This window comes from Phocoena phocoena, chromosome 6 (assembly GCF_963924675.1).
Source record: "Phocoena phocoena chromosome 6, mPhoPho1.1, whole genome shotgun sequence".
NCBI classification, from domain to species: Eukaryota; Metazoa; Chordata; class Mammalia; order Artiodactyla; family Phocoenidae; genus Phocoena; species Phocoena phocoena.
The window spans coordinates 91311526-91331616 of NC_089224.1; the positions used below are offsets into that span (position 1 = coordinate 91311526).

Below are 20091 nucleotides of genomic sequence, written 5' to 3' on the forward strand. Positions count from 1 at the left end.
CCATCTAGCTCACTCTCTCAACATTCTACTCAGATGCTACCTCCTTAAAGAGGTCTTTCCTGACCACCCCGCTTCTATCACCTCTGTTCTTATCCTACAGGATTTTATCTCTCAGTACTTATATATGGGCATCATATATTTAACTTTTCATTGTCTATCTGCTCCCACTTGAATGTAAGCTCCATGGGGTAGGGACTTTCTTTTGTTCACTCTTCTCCAAAGCTCTTATCCCCAGGGTTTGACACACAGTACAAACTCAATGAATATGTGATGAGCATTTTATGTAGACACTCAGCAGATGTTGGTTTAATGAATAAGCTAACACAGGAAGAAAGTGAGTAGTGGATCTTTTACAGTGAAATACTCTCTATGGTGTGGTGTGACTTGGAATGGATATGGGTCAAAATGAACAAAATGAATCCAGAATTTCTCCCAAATTTTTAAACAGGGAAATAGCTCACTTATAGTCAACTTTACAGAAAATTCCGAATGAAGTATTTTCTATAATTCTGCTGACTCTGTTGACAATCATCCTCTCAAGCTGAAACCCCTTCCCTGAAGAGGCTCAGGTGAAAGCACATGGGAAGGCCACAGGAAAGCACGTAAGGTTGATAAAGTGACAGAAATTTCAGATTTCAAATGCAAGAATGCCCTCGGTTCTAGAGAGGCAAACAGACTACCATGAGAGTCAGGGAATTAAGAAAGGACTCTGTAATCCACTTATCAAGCTAAGCCTCCAGGTAAGCGAGGAGAATTAGAGCTAGGCCTATGTGGAGTTTCATGAGACACACAGGGCAGAAGGGTGAGTGTCAGTATATGTGTCTCTCCCTGAATGCCCTAAATCATCAGGAATATGGAAGAAGAAAAGGAAACTAACATGTACTGAGAAGCTATAATGGTCTAAGCCCCATGACAGATGCTTTCTTATGTGTTATCTCATTTAATCAATATCATTCATCCAATTCAATAATGAAGAAGCCAAAATGCTTTCCTCACATTTAGGACAGTATAAGATATGCATCTGCTGACAGGATATTTTCACCTACTTGGGAAAACCTAAAACTTAATATTGCATCTAGTGACTATCAAAGCCCATTCTACTTTATCCCTATAATATTTAAGTTTTTTTCCACTAAGATAACCAAAACAGCTCCACAAAATGCTACTGCAGTCCTCTACTTTTCTACCACTCTCTACAGTACACACGTGCTGTGTACGTAGGTAAACATAAAAACATGACGCAGTAAATCATTAAGAAAACTAGCTATCACAAACTTTTAGCCCAGAATTAAAGTGTCAGCATAGGGGAACTCCCTGGCGGTCCAGTGGTTAGCACTCGGCACTCTCACTGCCAGGGCCCTGGGTTTGATTCCTGGTCAGGGAACTAATAAGATCCCTCGAGCTGCATGGCACAGCCAAAATAATAATAATAGTAATAAAAATAAAGTATTAGCATAAAATGGAAATAAAACATACCTCTAGTTGATGAATTAAATCCTGGGAAGTTTTTATTGGCCCCTCTCCCCTGAAATAAAGTGAATTATTAAGGAGGTAAGAAAAAGTTATTGCCTGGAAATTGATTTTATATTAAAGTTATAGAGCATTTGTGTATTAACAGATCCCAAATTTTGAAGAATAATATTGAATAGACTAATAATATTGTAACTATTAAAGCAGCTTTAACATTTAACTATTATCTCTTAAGACACTTTTAAAAAAATTGGTAAACATTATATATGTTAATTTTATAATGTAAAGACACTTAAAACTGACAAGTTATATTTAAGTTTTATTTTTCTTTTTTAACCTTCTTCATTTTGCTTCATAAGTTAAAGATATGAGAGCTGATAATATGCCTTAACTAAAAGGCCTTTGTTCCATAATGGAGAAAAGGTCAGACCAAAATCAGGACATTCTCATTTTTGATTCTAATTTCAACTCTGGCAGGAATTCAGTTGTTTCTGATGAGGCTGTCAGTTAAGTTTCAATTCTGAGTCTATAAAATCGTCATAGCAATATTTGTGCTACCGCTCTCATCAGAAGATTATAGAGTATCATATTGAAAACTATCAAGAAGAATTCAGACCTTTACAAGTGAAAAGTAAATTATAACGAAGAGCAACAGAATGCATTAAGATGAGCAACAGCCCAGGCATGAATCAGAAGATCTGAAATCTGGTTTACCAGTTCTGCCTTTTAATAGCTATGAGATATGAACGAAACATTCTTATTCTCTGATAAACTGTTTTAAGGATCAAATGAAATTATGACGCAGAAACTACTTTAAAAACCATAAGGCACTGGTAAGTGTGAAATTTTTAAAAACCATAATGTACTAGAAAAGCTAAAGTATATAAATTTTAAAGAAATATGAGTAACTGTATATAAATGATAAAGAAATTATATAAATTGTTAAGACAACCTTACATGACAGCCTGAAGAAAAGCTATAAAATTGCCCAAGAAAACTACAAAATTGGATACTGTGAAGACTAACAAATGAGTCTCAGAAAGAAGCAATTAGATGAGGCTGGTAAACCATCATCTTAAGGGAAAACAGAAAAATTGGGGAAAAACAGGTATACCGACAGGGTGGGTAGAAAACAAAGCCAGCTTAAGATTTTACCACAATCATATTACCAGGAATTGCCAAACTGGCACAAGGTGTTATCCATTACAGAAAATCCATTTTCTTTTCCTGAACTTCAGTGGCTCCTGTCCAATAACCATATTCCAGTAACAAGTCCCATTCCATAGAGCTTTAGTTACCCCTATTCCTCACGCTTCCTAGTCTCTGTGGGATGCATGTCACCCCTTACCAAAATCCACTCTTCTGACTCAGAAATAAAAATTGCTGACCATATATAATCCTGAAATATTCTGAAATAAGAAACAAGAAACAAAAGGGGCAATCACAAACTTAAAAAATTTTCTATTGATGAATCCTTTATGTGGGAAGATTTTATATACCAAACTACATTTAGTAAGAATTTATTTCTCGAGTTTCTGTTGGTCAAAAAAAAATTTTTAATCTGATTTTTATCACCATGAGATAATTAGCATGATTCCATCTCAAAGGAAAGATCTTTGTTTCTACAGTTAATCTTCACATTTCAGTTACCCACACACTGAGTGTGGGTAAACAAAGGAATTCCATTTTACTTCCTTTTGCAGACTTGACTCATCCGATTTTTAGATGATATGAACCATGAAAGGAGGTCAAAATTAGTTTTGGGAAAACTCAATCCCCAGAGAAGCTTGCTAAGAATTAAGAACAGGGCTTCCCTGGTGGTGCAGTGGTTGAGAGTCCGCCTGCCAATAAAGGGGACGCCGGTTCGTGCCCCAGTCCCGGAAGATCCTACATGCCGCGGAGCGGCTGGGCGCGTGAGCCATTGCCACTGAGCCTGCGCGTCCGGAGCCTGTGCTCCGCAACGGGAGAGGCCACAACAGTGAGAGGCCCGCGTACAAAAAAAGAATTAAGAACAAAGGAAGGAAACCACCAAAGAGGTGGGGGGAAGGTCTCCAATGATGGAAAATATGGAAAGATATTAACAGATGACTGCTAACCAGAGGCAAAATTATTCAACTATCATTTCTCTTTCACCCTCCAGAGGAATCATTTCCCTTGAAAAGGTAGAAGACATCATCAAGACAAGAATGAATGCTTCTTCCTCACTCCTAATCTTCCTTCCATATGAAGGAATCTTCACTAGCACAGCATCCCTCACTTCACTCTGCTCTCTCACTTATTTCACCCCATAGAAGAGGGTGGACATTTATTGATCTTTTCAGTCTTTTTGGTGACTTTGTGAAAATGAAAATAAATTAGACATGGTAGCCCTTTCTTTTCTCCTTTTTCTCTTCGTAGTAAGGGTGCCTTTGGGATATACCTAGTCTTCCAAGTATTTTAAGAGATACATTCTTCCCCTACAGGGTAAGATTTCTTAATTCTAGGGATTATTTTTAAAAGCCTATTTGCCTATGGCTATAAACCTCATTATTGAGTATCAGCTTTATCAGTATAAATGTTACTGGTCCCATCTGCCTATTCTTTTGCTTATTTTTTCATTTTGTTCAGAACTTTGGTGGGGAAAAGGGGCTATTTATTGAGCCCAAAAGCCCACACAGTTGTAGAGATCCCAATTACTTTAACTGAGCTTAAGACTCCAGTCCAAATGGATTACATTCCAGATTACTGAAATAATATGCAGATGTGAACGACTGCTGGTTATAATTTCAAAATCAAAATGAGTAGGAGAGAAGCCATAACACTGAAGATATCAAGTATCTTCTAGTTTCTAAAGATGAAAAAGATAGATATCAGAAAACCAAAAGCTCCAAGTTATTCCTTGAGAAAATTCTAGAACAGGTCATTGAGCAGAAAACAGATAAAATTTTTAGCAACATGGAAATACTGTACCATATGTATAGTCTTCCATTATTATAATGGAAGACAAATGTGAGTGACATGGACTTCATTGAGGCGTTTGACCAACAGTCTTGTAAGGTGAACAAGACAGAGAATGTAGGTCAGGTAAATGTAAAGTTAGGGAAATTCTCTGCTATATAATGAATACTGATCCATGGAGGTTTGGCACCCTATTGAGGTGGTAGACCTCATGGCTCTATTCTTTGATCTGTATATAATCCGTCATTGTGTAAAGATTTAAAAGGCATGTTTTCTTTTCTTTTTTATGTCTTTATTGGAGTATAATTGCTTTACAATGTGTTAGTTTCTGCTGTATAACAAAGTGAATCAGCTATATGCACACATATATCCCCATATCCCCTCCCTCTTGCACCTCCCCCTCCCACCCTCCCTATCCACCCCTCTAGGTGGACACAAAGCACCGAGCTCATCTCCCTGTGCTATGAGGCTGCTTCCCACTAGCCATCCATTTTACATTTGGTAGTGTATATGTAAAAGGCATGTTTTCTAAACTTACTGATGCTGGCTGGGAGAGACACTGATATATGGGATGACAAAAAGCAGAAAGCAAAATTATTTCAAAATTATGGAAGGAACCTAGAAAAGGGTCTCTTCTAAATCTAAATCCTAGTTAAATGAATGTCTTCTTGTTGCATTCACTTAATTGTCCTAAGAACTACTTATAGGCTTTTTATCATATATTTGAAACCGACTTTAACCTATCAATGTAACATGGCACTTTTTCTTTACACCAGATATCATTAAATTCATTTTAAAAGAGTAAGATGTAACTACACTTACCTAGTAAATAAATACAGAGAATAGGCCATACTGGACATGTTCCGTCCATATCGAACAACCTCGTTCTCCTGATCCTCCCACTTCTCAATCTCACAGTTGGCATCAGAGGTGAGCAAACCCAGCTTGAGTCCAAGCTTTGCTATTTTGGCTTGCTCCTACAAAACATACATTTTAATCACAACAATGTAGTCATTAATTACGTAAAAGGAAGATTAAAAGTAAGACTACTGCAAAGAAAAAGGTCTTGCCTCAGAGTCAGGCTTGTCTGGCTTTAATGATTTCAGGTTTGCGTTATTCTTCTGTGACAAGAAAAAGATTAGGGCATCTTAAAAATAGGTACAGTTAATTGTGAAGAAATGCAATAGTCATAGAAAGCATAACAAAGTACCTGTAATAAAATTTTAATATGAAAGTTTTCAGTACATACTGAAACTATATTAAACTGTTTAAGTAAAAACAAACAACTACAGTTGACCCTTGAACAACGTGGGGCTTAAGGGCATTGACTCTCCGCTCGCAGCCGAAAATCTAAGTATAACTTACAGTCAGCCCTCCATATCCGCAGTTTCCCTGTGTCTGTGGTTCTGCATCTGCGGATTCAACCAACCCCAGATGGTGTAGCACTGTAGTATGTACTACTGAAAAAAATGCACAAGAGTGGACCCCAAAGTTCAAACCCATGCTGTTCAAGGGTCAACTGTAATTGCAAATACTCTACTAATATGTGCGTTCAGCTTTGAAGAAGTAGTTAGTTAGAAATCTGGAGTTAGGGAAAGCAGATCTGTGTCCCAGAAACACTTAAAGACTTCTGCAGTCTTTTCATAGTCCAATTATTATACCCCCAAACCTCCTTGGCCCCTCTGTTAAATTATTCTTAGGAAATGATGTCATAAAATTCATCACTATATGTAGCTTTCAATATATTCCTAATGTTATGACTCTGGAATTCAATTCCTTTAACAGGTTTGCCTTTTTGAGGGCTAAATTTCAGCACCCTAGTTTCACTGACATCCAGATTCCTAATCCTATATGCCAGCTTATATAGGAGATTATACTTAGAATTTAGGATTTAATATTTGAACCAGCATGTTTGATGGCCCCTATATATGAAACAGCAAGTTTCTTTCTACGTAGGCTATTTAGAACTCAGAATATACTTCCCCTAGGGGAGAAGAAAACTTTGTACACTGGTTAGGTTACCAGACTGGCCCACAGATGCTTACTTACTTGCAGAAACCACTACCAATAGCAATGTTTCTTTGAAAAATATATCCAGAAGTTCTCTGGAGATGGCAGCCCAAGTTGGGCAGTATTCCTCTCATTCTGAGATCTGGTGGGAACTCCCCTAGCTGGGGCAGGAGTTCCAGAACAGCTGGGCTAGCAGGGCCAGGAGATGCAGGGAACCATTTGTTTTTTTAAAAGAAACATTTATTTAAACCATCCATACACACACATGCACACACACACACACACACCCCACAGAGTATATAGTCACACACATGTACACAAAATACAGATTATGATAAAACAAAACACGCATGTGCCCACTTAGCTTAAGAAGATAATAGCTTTGAGGTATATGTGTACTTCTCCGTTTTTTGTTTCCCTTATTATTACCATGACTTATTGCTTCTGACCAGCTATTCTGTCACCAGTTTAACTGCAGAATAGAAGAGCCGCAACTTTTTCTCGTTTTTCTATCCCATCGTTTATACTTGTTCATTTAACATTGCCCTTTTGAAATTTTCTAATCCTGTTTACTATAGAAGAAATAGGAGAAGGTAAAGGACAGAAAATAAATATAGGGAATCTATAAAGAGGCATGGACACACACACACACACACACACACACACAGGCTGCCTCTTATGTTCATTAGAAAATAAACAGAGATGACCGATGATCTCTTCGGCTCCTCCTTGTATAGTCACATCATCTGCATCTTCTTCCTTGGTCTAGCATAAAGCAACTTATAAAGCATTTAAGAAAGTTAAGAATACCCTAGAGGTTTTTAGGTTTTATTTTATTTAGAATCTTACAACCCCATCTTATTCTTTTAAATTTAGTTGTGTTTTCGTTATTTTTATTTTTACAAATTATTATTATCTAAGTGTTTAATGAAGACCAAAAGGGAATTGCCTGAAAAGGTACAGAAACCATCTTAATAATGTAACCAAGCCTGCCATCTAGTGGGCACTATTTTGCAATGCAGCCAAGATGCATCAGCTTCAACTGTGTAAAGCTAATAAATAAAGCATTTCAAGCCTCTAAATATAAACAGAATGGTTTATTTTCATCAAGAAAATTAAGAAAGTTAGTAGTTTGCACAAAATTATTCCAACATGACCTTGTGAATCAGACCCAAGATATGAAGAACAAAAAGACCTCTGACTTCAGATTATAGCTTCTTATTAATCATAAGATCTGTTACGTATTCCCTCAATCCCTCAAATCTAACACAAATAACCAAACTATGGGCTACGTCTAGACCACTACTCAGAATAACAATTCTGAACAGTCAACATTTAATAGCCTTTTTTTTTGTCATGTCAATCATTGGAAGTTGTGGGGGGAGCAACAGGCAACAAGAGCATAATTTGAATTCTGAATAAAAACATTCTCAAGTGTACAAATACAAAGGTTTTCTACTTACCATTGGCTTTGGAAGTGAAAGGTAGCCATACTTCTCTCCTACAAATAACATATATAACTTAAAACAAATTTTCTACTATTCACATTTAATTTTTAAAATATTATTAAATAAACAGAAATGTTAGCACATTAGTTTTGATAATTTAGTCTATTAATTACATGTGACTGAGAAATAAAACTGTAATTTGGTTGGTGAACATGAAAAAAAAATATTTGGTACAGACTGTGATGTACAGAATTGTTTTCGAAGCACTGTCTTCACAGGGGTATTATAAGTTTGATACTCCCTAAATCCTTTGTTTAATACTCCCTAAATCAACATGCACTTGCCCCATCTTTACTTCTGAGTTTACACCTCCAGATAAATTAAGTCCAGAATTAAGTTCAAAGGCCCTCTCAGCCTATGAGGATAGCAAAATAATCTCATGACAACCTAACTGCTGTCCATTTTCAATATCCAGAGCTTTTCTGCATCTCTACAAAATAAAGCTAATCCCCCAAGGACAGGAAAGCCTCATTATTTCACTGAAGGTGTGCAATATTACGCCTTAGTAGAAGTTCTTATAATTAGCTTTTTTGGTTCTGAAAGGGGCTTTATATGGCATGATCCATCAGAAAAAAATTCATGTCCCCAGACCCACTTAAAATGAATCCCTAACCACTAAAGGCTAGGCAGATTATTAACTAACCTCAGGAGTAGGACTGGGGTATTTTAGAATTTGGATTAGACCAAACCCAGTTGTTATCCTCAAACTCTCCCTTACCTCTACATTCAATTAATCATCAAATCATACTAATATTAATTATAAAATTCTTAAATCAGTCCTCTTATCTTCATTTCCACTATCACGGCCCCATCATCTCTTGTCTGGATGGATCACTCCCTTGTTCCCGACTCATACATCCCCCAAGTAAGCTCATGTTGCTCCACAAGCATGTTCCTCTTCCTGTTCGCCCCATTTCAGGGAACAGCACCTCATGCGTCCAGTCTGCCAAGCAACAAAGTAGGCGCAGAGCTATGGAACCTGGTACATCCCTATAAACTGAAGCTTAGTCAGATTAACTTCAAGATGGTTCAAGTACAACAAAGGAAATTCAGCTTCCTTAAATAAGGGATAGAATCTGCAGGCTATGAGAGAAAGCTTCTTTTTGATGTTTATTTGTCTAAGATAATCTCAAATTCTAAATGTTGATACATACTTGTCACTAAGGAAAAGTGGAGTCTTTTTGATCTAGGTCCCTTCTAATACAAAGGCCATGGCCTCCCTGAAGGCAGAACTGGATGAAGGCAGAAAGGGAGGAAGACAAATATTGATTTTTGAGTTCTTTAAACGATCCCAGGAGGCCCTGTTATGACATCTAAGGGTCTCCGGGTAAGGGGACAATAACCTAGCTTTCAGACAGACTTCAAATATGCGGACACTAAAGGCTCTTTTTCATTGCTTAGCATGTTGTTTGCTACTTAATTGTTTGGCCAACTGATACTTGCAAACGTATCTAAGTTTCCTAGTCAGGAGAGTCAAGATATGCAGAGCAGAAATAAAGTGGCTAAAATAGAGCAACGCTTTTCCAGTAATAGTTATAATATGAGCTATACCAGTAGCAAAGAGAAACCAGAATCTGAAGAATACACTCTGTCCTTTGCAGTGGGCAGGTGTGAGGAAACAGGCAGCCTCGTCCTAATAACCATACAGAACAGGAAGAGCAGCACTGTGCCACTGGACTCAGTTCAGTCAACGGTGGCTGACTCAGAGTTGGGCTTCTTGGCGGAAAAGCTATTCTTATGAGCTTCATGATAACAGTCAGGAAAAAAAAAAAAAGCAATAAAAGAAATTAAGCAACTCTATCTCAATTAACCCCACATAAGTAAGGATGCCTCTGAACAGCAAGATACTACCAGTTAAACAATAGGTGTCCCATTGATCAAAGGCAGCAGTGTCCCACCTAAAGAGGAACTTCTGTTCAGCACTTAGGAAGTTAAGATAACCCTGATTTGTGGGGGACAGGTTACTCAAACCTAAAGAAGAGATCATTTACATAATATCCAGTTTGAAAGTAAAAGAAACCACAGTGACCACACAGGCCAAAAATAAGTATAGGATTTTCCTGTTTCAATTCTGGTCTATCTGTAGGGGATGCTAGTCTAGCGCTCAGAAAGACCAGGAATCTTCTTCTCTTCATTTCTTAAACAAGTCTTATGGCAAAGTGATCATTCTTCTTTAAATATGGATCAATTATATCAATTTACCTTTTAATATATAAAACTTGCCTCACATAAAAACCCATGCAGCGGGGCTTCCCTGGTGGTGCAGTGGTTAAGAATCCGCCTGCCAATGCAGGCGAGATGGGTTTGATCCCTGGTCCAGGAAGATCCCACATGCCGCGGAGCAACTAAGCCTGTGCGCCACAACTACTGAGCCGGCACTCTAAAGCCCACGAGCCACAACCACTGAGCCTGTGCCACAACTACCGAAGCGTGCGCACCTAGAGCCCGTGCTCCACAACAAGAGAAGCCACGGCAATGAGAAGCCCGCGCACCGCAATGAAGAGTGGTCCCCGCTCGCCGCAACTAGAGAAAACCCGCGCACAGCAACGAAGACCCAACACAGCCAAAAGTAAATAAATAAATTTATAAAAAAAAAAACATGCAGCTGTAAGTACTTTATCAAAGCATCAAAATGATATGCCATTCAGACTAGCTATCACAGAAATCTTTAAATGCAGAAGCATGGTAAGCATTTATTACACATTACAAATTATGTAGTATCTACAAAGTCTACCATTCCCTGATTTTTAAGCAAATCAGCAATTACCCTAAATGGGTGTTTTTTAAAAAATGAAATGTTTAGATGTTCATAATCAGTAAAAATAAATATGTAATTTGATGTTATTATGACTTTAAATGACATCTTAATTTAAAAAACATACATGCTTGACACTAACAGAAGCCATTAGAAAGGAAATACATAAAAACACATAAACATAGATAACTAGATACACAGTACAATGGGAAATAAACAAAACTCCAAGTTGATGTTAAAATAAAGAGTAAAAATTATGCCTTCTGTACATTGTATGGTACTATTCTACATGTTGCAGAAATACCAATGAACTTACCCACCAAAGGAAATATTCCAAGATTACGTAGTCATCAAGGAAAGAGATTCCATCCAAGTGGAAGGAAAGCAATTCGAAAATCAAATAACTACATTCATTTCATTATGAAGTTAGTAGAATTACATCAGAGAATTATTGTATTACAGAAGAGCATTTGTACTAAAACTAAAAAACAATTTATAAGAAATATAAAAATGACAATTTCAATAAGAAAATTAGATTGTTAATATTAATTCAAAGGAATCTACTATACTGTTGTACAACAAATTTTATTGCTTTGATACTAAAATGAAGGACAAATAATATTTTTATAATTTTTTGTGGAAAACACTTTACTATAAAAATAACCCAGTTGGGTTATAACAAGTTATTCATTTTGCATCTGAGGTTTGACATTAAAAAACTAAGTTACATTAAAATACTAACATATTTCAATATATAGACAGTTTCTCACCTCGTCTTCCTTCAAACACATCATTGATTTCTCTCAGCAGTGTTAGCATGTCACTAATTTGGGATTCCCAGGCTTCACAGAATACATCTAGATTTTCTTTAGCAATTTTACTAGATGGATGCAATGTCAAAGTTTCAGCAGCAGAAATTATCTAAAGAAACAATATACACAGGTGTGAGTTTCAAAATCTTACCTCTCAGAATCATACTGGAAATCAAACTTAAGCTTGTACTGTTCATATCACTCAATGACACAACTACAAAGCAATTTCCACACATAAGCCCCATGTTGGGCAGTATGGACATACAAAACTTACTGTTTCTTATAATCTTATCTATAGATAAATAGTAGGCATTATTATATATAAGCCTTTATTCAGGGAGCAATTATCTTTATTCAAGGAAAGTTCTGTTTCAACAAACTTACTTCCATAGCATAATTCAGAGTTATACTCCGACTACAAAGAGTGTACTGTACACTGCAGAAGAAGAGATGGTGTAGTAGTGGCAGTATTAGTAACAGTGGTAGTAATGGTGGCAGTAGTGGTGGTAGCAGTAGTCATAGTGATGATAGTAGTAGTGATGGTAGTAGCAGTATTGGTATTAGTACTGGTGGTGGTAGTAGTGGTGGTGGTGGTTGTAGAGGTAGCAGAATCGGTATTAGTACTGGTACTGGTAGTAGTGGTGATGGTGGTAGAGGTAGCAGAATCGGTATTAGTACTGGTACTGGTAGTAGTGGTGGTGGTGGTTGTAGAGGTAGCAGAATAGGTATTAGTACTGGTACTGGTAGTAGTGGTGGTGGTGGTTGTAGAGGAAGCAGAATCGGTATTAGTACTGGTATTGGTAGTGGTGGTGGTGGTTGTAGAGGTAGCAGAATAGGTATTAGTACTGGTACTGGTACTGGTAGTGGCGGTGGTGGTGGTGGTAGTAGTGGTAGTAGTAGTAACATACACATACACCTATGAGGACATGGTAGATATATCCTTGCGGTACTGTGATAGGTGCTTGATGTACATTAGTATTAATCCTCAAAAACACAAACAAGATACTATCCTTCTCAATAAGCAGTGTTCCCATTTTACAGCTGAGACTCAAAGGTACCAAGTAACTAATATATGACTCTTCATTCACCTGCTGTATGCCCAGCACTGTACCCATGTTCCAGGTGCTGGGGAAACAGTTGTTTCATTTGAAACAAATAAATGTTCCTCTCTTCATGGGGCTCATATTATAATGTGGGGAGACAGGTAATTAAAAACATGTAAGTAAATTATGAAATATCTTAGATGATGAACGATATGTACAAAAACAAAGGGTAAGGAGGATGGAGGGTGTTAGGCAGTCACAGTATTTTAAGTTAGGTGGTCACTTGCAAAGGTGGCATGTGAGCAAAGAACTGAAGAAGGTGAGGGAGTCACAGGGAAACCTAGGGAAAGCCGTTTGGGAATAAGGTGGGAACATTTCTGATACATTTTAACAACAGCCAGTAGGTCAGTGTGACTGGACTGACATCAAAAAAAAAGGAAGGTCACCAATGGCCACGTGATGGAGAAACACGCACAGTAAAGATGGACTTTACTCTGAGTGAGACAGGAAGTCACTGAAGAGGTTTCAGAAACTGATATGTAATGGAAAAGAATATGAGAAAGAAAAATAAACAAATAAATAAATATATAAATGGAATCACTTCACTGCACACTAGAAGACTAACACATTGTAAATCAACTATACTTCAAGTTAAAAATAAAGAAAAGAAAGTGCTATGCTCAGAGTCAGGCTGCCTTCGAGAGAATTAGACCTAGGCGCTCCTCCTGGGTGAGCACAGGCCCACAGGCACAGGCCTGACAAGCAGGTGGCAGCTTTCAGAGTAGAACAAGGTTCCCCATCTTCAGGGAAGGTGGGCAATGGCTCGCCATGGACTACAAGCTAGATGCAGCAGTGCCGCCTTCTCAACCAGAAGCCACTGGAGAGTGTGGAAACTGTTCCACTGTGCCCTGGATATGCTGTAACTTTGTAAAGGCAATATAAAAATGACATTGCTAAAGCAGAGGTATCCAGAAGTAATATAAATTCTCCTAGAGGCATGCTCTGTTTTCTTAAATTATCCCTTTGTGAGACAGATAGTCAAGACTAGGAATAAAAGCTGAAGCTATGGGAATAGAAAAAGCTTCTCAAGTTACAGAAATTGACAGCAGGCTCTATCTATCACCATCCTGGAAAAGAAAATATACTTTTCCTAATATCCCTGCTGCAATGAAAACAGTAAGCAGAGAATTACAACCAAATAGCAAGCAGGGCCTGAGGATAACAAGAGCTGATTGTATATGGCAGGAGAGTCAAACTTTAGCTCTACTGAAATACATTTATGGCCAAGGCAAGTAGCATGACTCCCAAATGGACAAGTAAATACTGAAGCCTTGGTTTCTCCCAATAAACAGAGATCCTCTGGTTATAATAAAATGCTCAGCCGATGGTCACTGCTGAGGGTCACTCAGATAGTTCCTGCTTCCGTGAGAAGCTTTTGATACTGTTCTCCACGGGGAGTATAAACATCCTCCAGCATCCAACTTGGGTCTGCTAGAGGGCACACACCACCTTTGTCTCTAAGTTGCTTTTGCTGTTCTCAACTATAAATCCAGGAACTCGACATCTACCATCCAATAATGCAATAAGGAGTAAGTCCTTTTGGCTGCCATGATGAATGAAACAAATACACCTGGTAAATTGTATTTCAGAGCTTAGACCTAAAAGGGAAAGGAACTTCTGTCCCTCCCTTTTTCCCTTAATTTGACAGACAGTATTAAATACGGTATCAATTGTTAAAATGCTTTTGAAAATTATAAAAACGAAGTAATATTACAGAGAATTCAGAAAAAATAACTCACAATTCTCCCTAACAAGCAGAACTTTCATTTCTGCACATTCTTATAGTCATTTTTCTTATATATGTACATTTTATATAGTAGCAATTATAGCATATAAACAAATCTGTATCCTGCTTTTGTCACCTAACATTTTAATGAAACATTTTTTGATGTTGCTAATTCTAGTTATCAAAATTATTACTATAACATCATAATATATTATTTGCCTAACTTAAGATTGTTACTTTGCTTCCAACTGAATCTTATTATAAGTAATGTAACAAGTATTGTTTTTATTTTTCTTTTAATCTCCTTATGTCCTTAGGAATTATTGGGTCAAAACATGTGAGTATTTTTATGGCTTATCACATAATGATAACTTAGTTTTCAAACATGTTATAACGACCTGTATTGTAAACGGCTTCAATTAAATAGATATAAACTAGGGCATCAATTAAATGGGCCAATCTCTAATTTGTCAGATGACCAGATAATCCAATGGAATGTTCTGGCACACTACCAACAAAATTCCATTACCTTCATTTCGCTCAGTAGATTTGGCCCGTAGTTATGCAAAACCATTTGTGTCTTCCTTGTGCACAATTTGTTACGACACTCAGATAAAACATAACATGGAAGGAACGATCTGCTGTTGATCATACCTGCTGGCCAGTCACCTGAAATGTCTCCTCTGCATGTATACAGGTTATTTCAAGAGGTTCTGTCCCAGACACATGTCTCAACAATCGACAGGTCTACAAAAAACCATTTCTACAGTTCAACTTTCTCATTCTTCACAATACATAGCATCATTTTATAATTAACAAAGAAAATAAAACATTAAAACCTATAAAAATAAATTTGTACATTAATAAGATTATTATAATATTGCACTGGTTACCAACGGATTCTCTAGGAGCAAAGCAGGAACAAACACGGGTTTATTAGCATATACCCTACTGTTTCTACTTCCTATCTGATCATGGCAAGGTGGTCACAGAATATTAGAATCAAGAGGAACCCTGAAAGGACCTTGTAGTGCCCACATATTTCACGTATGAAGAAACGTGGCTCACAGAAGGACTTATCCAAGGTCTCTCAGCTAAACTATGTCAGTTACCACAAGCTACACATTCTTTCTGCCAACAAATAACACTTCTCCCTGTCAATTAACATACCTTTTTTACTGGAGATAACACTGGATTAGGCAAGACTGATATAATGAGTAAAGAGCCTGTATCAATGAAAATTTTTGAAAATAATTTTTCAATAATTTCTTGAGGCTTAAAACAGAAAATTAGGGGAAAATTTTTTTTCACTTTTTAAAGATTTGCTGCAGGATTCCTATAATTAGCAAGTTTGCCTGCAGTCATAATTCTTGATTTATAAACAAAACAACATCAGCTCTATTTTAAAAAGGAGATGTATCTACAGTCATTTTAAGAATGCTCCCTAGTAGTTTTCAGATGTAAACAAATAAAGGAGAGGAAGCTAAGCTTAGTCTAAAAGTTCCTTCTAACCATTAGTATGTGAGATTCAGTGAGCATGGGACATTAGATAATATGAACACAGCTAGATGGTTCATATCTGTGCATTAATATACATGTTGGCTGGGACAAACCTCATATATACAAGGGGATATATTCTTCACATGCACATGGGTTAAGTATACATTTCTTTACTAGCAGATGTCTGACATTCTCAATAGGTAGAAGGCTTACAATATCAATCAATAATTGGAATTATAACAAAAGGGGCAGGTTATGCATCAGTAACACATAACAAAGATTTGGGCAGAACAGGAGAGATTCCGAGAAGGAATACTGTGCTGAATGTCTTCTCTTTGTCCCTCCATATCCACTCTTTCTCCTTCTTGGGAGACTGACCTATGTGGTCTACAGCTGTTTGGCCAATGGGAAGCCCCAGCAATACAGCAGCAGGGATTTGGAGGGTAAGAGCCTTTATTCTCATGCTCTTTCCCTGCAGGCTGCCGTGGGCTGTCTCTGTGTCTAGTCCTGAAACCACAACTACTCAAGGCTCTCTGAAGGACTCTGTGCCCTTTCAGTTTCCAGAAACCACTCACTCCCCCTGTTAATTTGGTTGTAGGAGTAGTACCAGCTCTGCTGTCACTAACCCCAATTCCTGTACTCTCATGGTTTGCCCACATCCTATCCATGCAATTGTAAATGGCTCCTTTATTAAACCCTCTTAAGATTAACCTAATTTGAATGTGCCATCTCTTTCCTGCTGAGACTCAAAAGATTCAAATACCAACAGGTATTTGAATGTATATCATTGTATATCCATTGCTCTACTCCAAGATCTAATCTCTTTGATGGAATAAGGAAGGAGGTTACGAAGGGCATTTGTGGGTTCTAGCATTTTTTATTGTTTTGTTTTAGAGGACAAATTGTTTTAAGAACAGATAAACATGATATTTTTAAAATTCCAAAGGCAAGAGAGAAAACGCTCTTATGAGTAAACCAAAAACTGTATTTGTGTTAATATTACCTGATGATAGTACAGCTTTCATTAAACTACAGTTTCTTTAACAAGCAACCTATTGCTCACCTCAACAAGCCGCTCTTTCTGTTCAGAGAGTTTGCAGGCATATTCAGCCAAACCTTCTAAATTTCCTTCTACTCCAGTAAGTTTTAATGCTTTGAGAACCACATGATCAGCGTGGTATTTTACCAGATCTGCTGCCAGCTGAACTGCTGTACTATGAAGCTGCAGATGTGGGGAATGAAGGGTAATGAAGAAAAGACAACAAACAATAAGGTTTTGTGACCAAAAACCTCATGAGTACTTTAAAAACTAAAGAGTAGCAACCTCATATCAGTCCCACTTGATCTGCTGAAGGGTGTGTGTATATATACATATATATATATATATATATGTATATATATATATATATGTATATATGTATATATAAAATATATATTCAACAAATTTTATTAAATACCTACATTATGGCAGGAACTGAACTAAAGGCTGGACATACATGACCAGTAGGACACAACCCCTTCCCTCAGGGGCTCACAGTTTATCTATATTGCTATCCACAGCTTTTCTGTCTAACTCTTGGGTCACAGGAGAAATGATGGATAAAAGGATAATGAAAACTTCAAGGTTTTATTTAACTTTAGGTGGAATGGATTTTAAGCATTGCCCACTCTCACTGAACATCTTTGCATACTATTTAACTCCAAATCTTTTCTTCTCCTTATCCTGCCTTTTTAAAAAAATGTTATGACAGGTTATTTTGGGGTTCACCAGAAAGAGATCATTTTTAATAACATTGTCCTAAGGAAAATCTGATTTTTAATTAAGCCTATTTGAATGAAGTGATTCTTTTTTTCCTGGAAGTAATCCAATGTCCATTCAAATTGCAGGACTTTGTACAAAATTAACAATAGGGTAGTCCACATTCACCAAATCAAGTGAGAATAATTACAGTCAGAAACAAAGACATTAAAATGCATTTTCCTTTGGAAATTAAATGCACATAAGAATTCAAAAGATTTTGTTTAACCATCAGGGTCACAGAAAACAGCTAACGCCAGCCTTTTATTTTACAAACTATGAAACAGGTCCCTAGAGACTGAGTGACTTGTTCAAGGTCCCGCAAATCTTACAAATGGTTCTGGAGACTACTTACAAACTCCAAGGCAAGAAGGGTGAATAAACATGAAATTCCTGCTCTGTGCAAGGTACTGTAAGTAGCTTTACAGACATTATCTCCCTTAATCCTTATAAAAATTCTTCTAGGTTGATGTTATTATACCCATTTCAGAGGTAAGGAAAATGAAGCTTATGGAAAGCCACTCAGGCTATCACCAAAAGATTTTATGTTCAACTGATAGTCACAGTCTTAACAATAGTTTAGTTAAAATTGAATAGGCTGGAAAAAATGAGTAGGCTTTTTTTAAACCATAGAAGACCATATCCTTCTAATGTTTAATAGGATGTTAAAATGAAGGTTTCAACAGAGGTCAATGAAACATCACCAGATAATTTATATATGAAACTCCCCCAAACCAATTCATTCTCTTGAGCCCTTGACTCTCTTAAAAAATATAAAAGAACAAAGAAATTAGAGATAAGAGAGAAGAAAGGCTTTTGTGAGGAGGGTCTTTCTGGTGCTTGCTGTGAGTCCCCTCCCAGGCACACCCCAAAATGGAGGGAGCAAAGTGGCACAGAAGTTACAAAGTAAGGGGCTGGTCAGGGGAGGCACCAGGAAAGCCTCTGAAGAGCACTCAAGTATTCACGACAGAGAAAGTCAGCTTTAAACATCTTCGAGCCCAGTGCATCTCATAAGGGCACCGGTCACTAAGAACTCCCCACTTCCTCTCTTCTTTCCCTGTGCAAAGATCCGGAACAGAAGCTAGATAATAGGAGATGAAGGGCCTGAAAGAGAGACAAGAGACCACACTTCCCCCAAAAGCCCTAGGCGGGCTAGAGGAGTGGGGAACAGGAGCAAAGCCCTACAATTGAATGAATCAAAATACTGATTAATAGGGCTTCCCTGGTGGCGCAGTGGTTGAGAGTCTGCCTGCCGATGCAGGGGACACGGGTTCGTGCTCTGGTCCGGGAAGATCCCACATGCCGCGGAGCGGCTGGGCCCGTGAGCTATGGCCGCTGAGCCTGTGCATCCGGAGCCTGTGCTCCGCAACGGGAGAGGCCACAACAGTGAGAGGCCCACGTACCGCAAAAAAAAAAATTCTGATTAATATATTGGAATGAACATTCTCATTTTTGAACTGAGTTTGTGTTTTATGACCTAAAGCAGGGATTGGTGAACATTTTCTGTAGAGGGCCAGAGAGTAAATATTTTGGGATTTTCCGGCCACATAGTCGCAACTACCCAACTCAAATGGGTAGAACTGTGTCCCCCAAAAAACTTTATTTATAAAAACAGCCTGGCTGTAGTTCACAAAGCCCTGACTTAAAGTGACTTTCAATTACCTAAGAGTGACCAAATAAGCCATTAGATGATAAAGTTTTCATCCAGGGAACAGGGAAATCTTCACAGCCAAAAGAAAATTTTAAAATATCAACTTTATTAAGGTATAATTTATATACAACAAAATGTACCAAGGGTACAGTTCGATGAGTTTTGACAAACATTTACACCCAAGTAACTACCACCATAATCAATATTTACGACACTTCCATTAGCACAAAAAGTTCTCCCATGGCCCTTTGTAGTAAGTATCCCCCCTTTTGACCCCAGCAGTCACTGACCTGGTTTCTGTCACTATAAATCAGTTTGGCCTTTTTAAGAATTTTTTCTAAATAGAATTACACACACACACTTTTGTGTCTGACTTCTTTCACTCAGTACAATTCATCCATGTTATTGCCTATATCGATAGTGTTCTTTTTTATTGCTGAATAGCATTTGATATAGTTATACCAAAATTCATTTATTGATTCCCCTGTTGATGGATATTTATTTATTTATTTATTTGACCATACCGCACCACTTGCAGGATCTCAGTTCCCCAACCAGGGATTGAACCCACGCTCTTGGCAGTGAAAGCGTGAAGTCCTAACCACTGGACCACCAGGGAATTCCCTGGAAATTTAGATTGTTTCCAGTTTCGGGCTGTTATAAACATTTGTGTACAAGCTTTGAGAATGATGGCACTAATAAAACAGTGGCTTCAAAATAACTAGGTCAAAGGAAAACTTTACAAACATTTTCTGGGCACAGGAACATACTAATGCTAAGGCATTTTATATGCACCATACAACATGAAAACTTGCAAAGAA

The 20091-nt window shown here is 37.6% G+C and overlaps 1 protein-coding gene across 1 annotated transcript in view; it reads right to left on the minus strand.

Annotated features, from left to right (window-relative positions):
- CTNNAL1 (catenin alpha like 1) overlaps positions 1–20091 on the minus strand; it is a 61953-nt gene that overhangs the window by 3650 nt on the left and 38212 nt on the right. The window contains exons 9-15 of the mRNA XM_065878852.1: positions 16885–17043; positions 14976–15068; positions 11451–11601; positions 7881–7918; positions 5478–5528; positions 5230–5384; positions 1477–1525 (exon numbers count right to left, since the gene is read on the minus strand). Coding sequence (XP_065734924.1) covers positions 1477–1525; positions 5230–5384; positions 5478–5528; positions 7881–7918; positions 11451–11601; positions 14976–15068; positions 16885–17043 — 696 coding nt within the window. The remainder of the gene's footprint in view (positions 1–1476; positions 1526–5229; positions 5385–5477; positions 5529–7880; positions 7919–11450; positions 11602–14975; positions 15069–16884; positions 17044–20091) is intronic.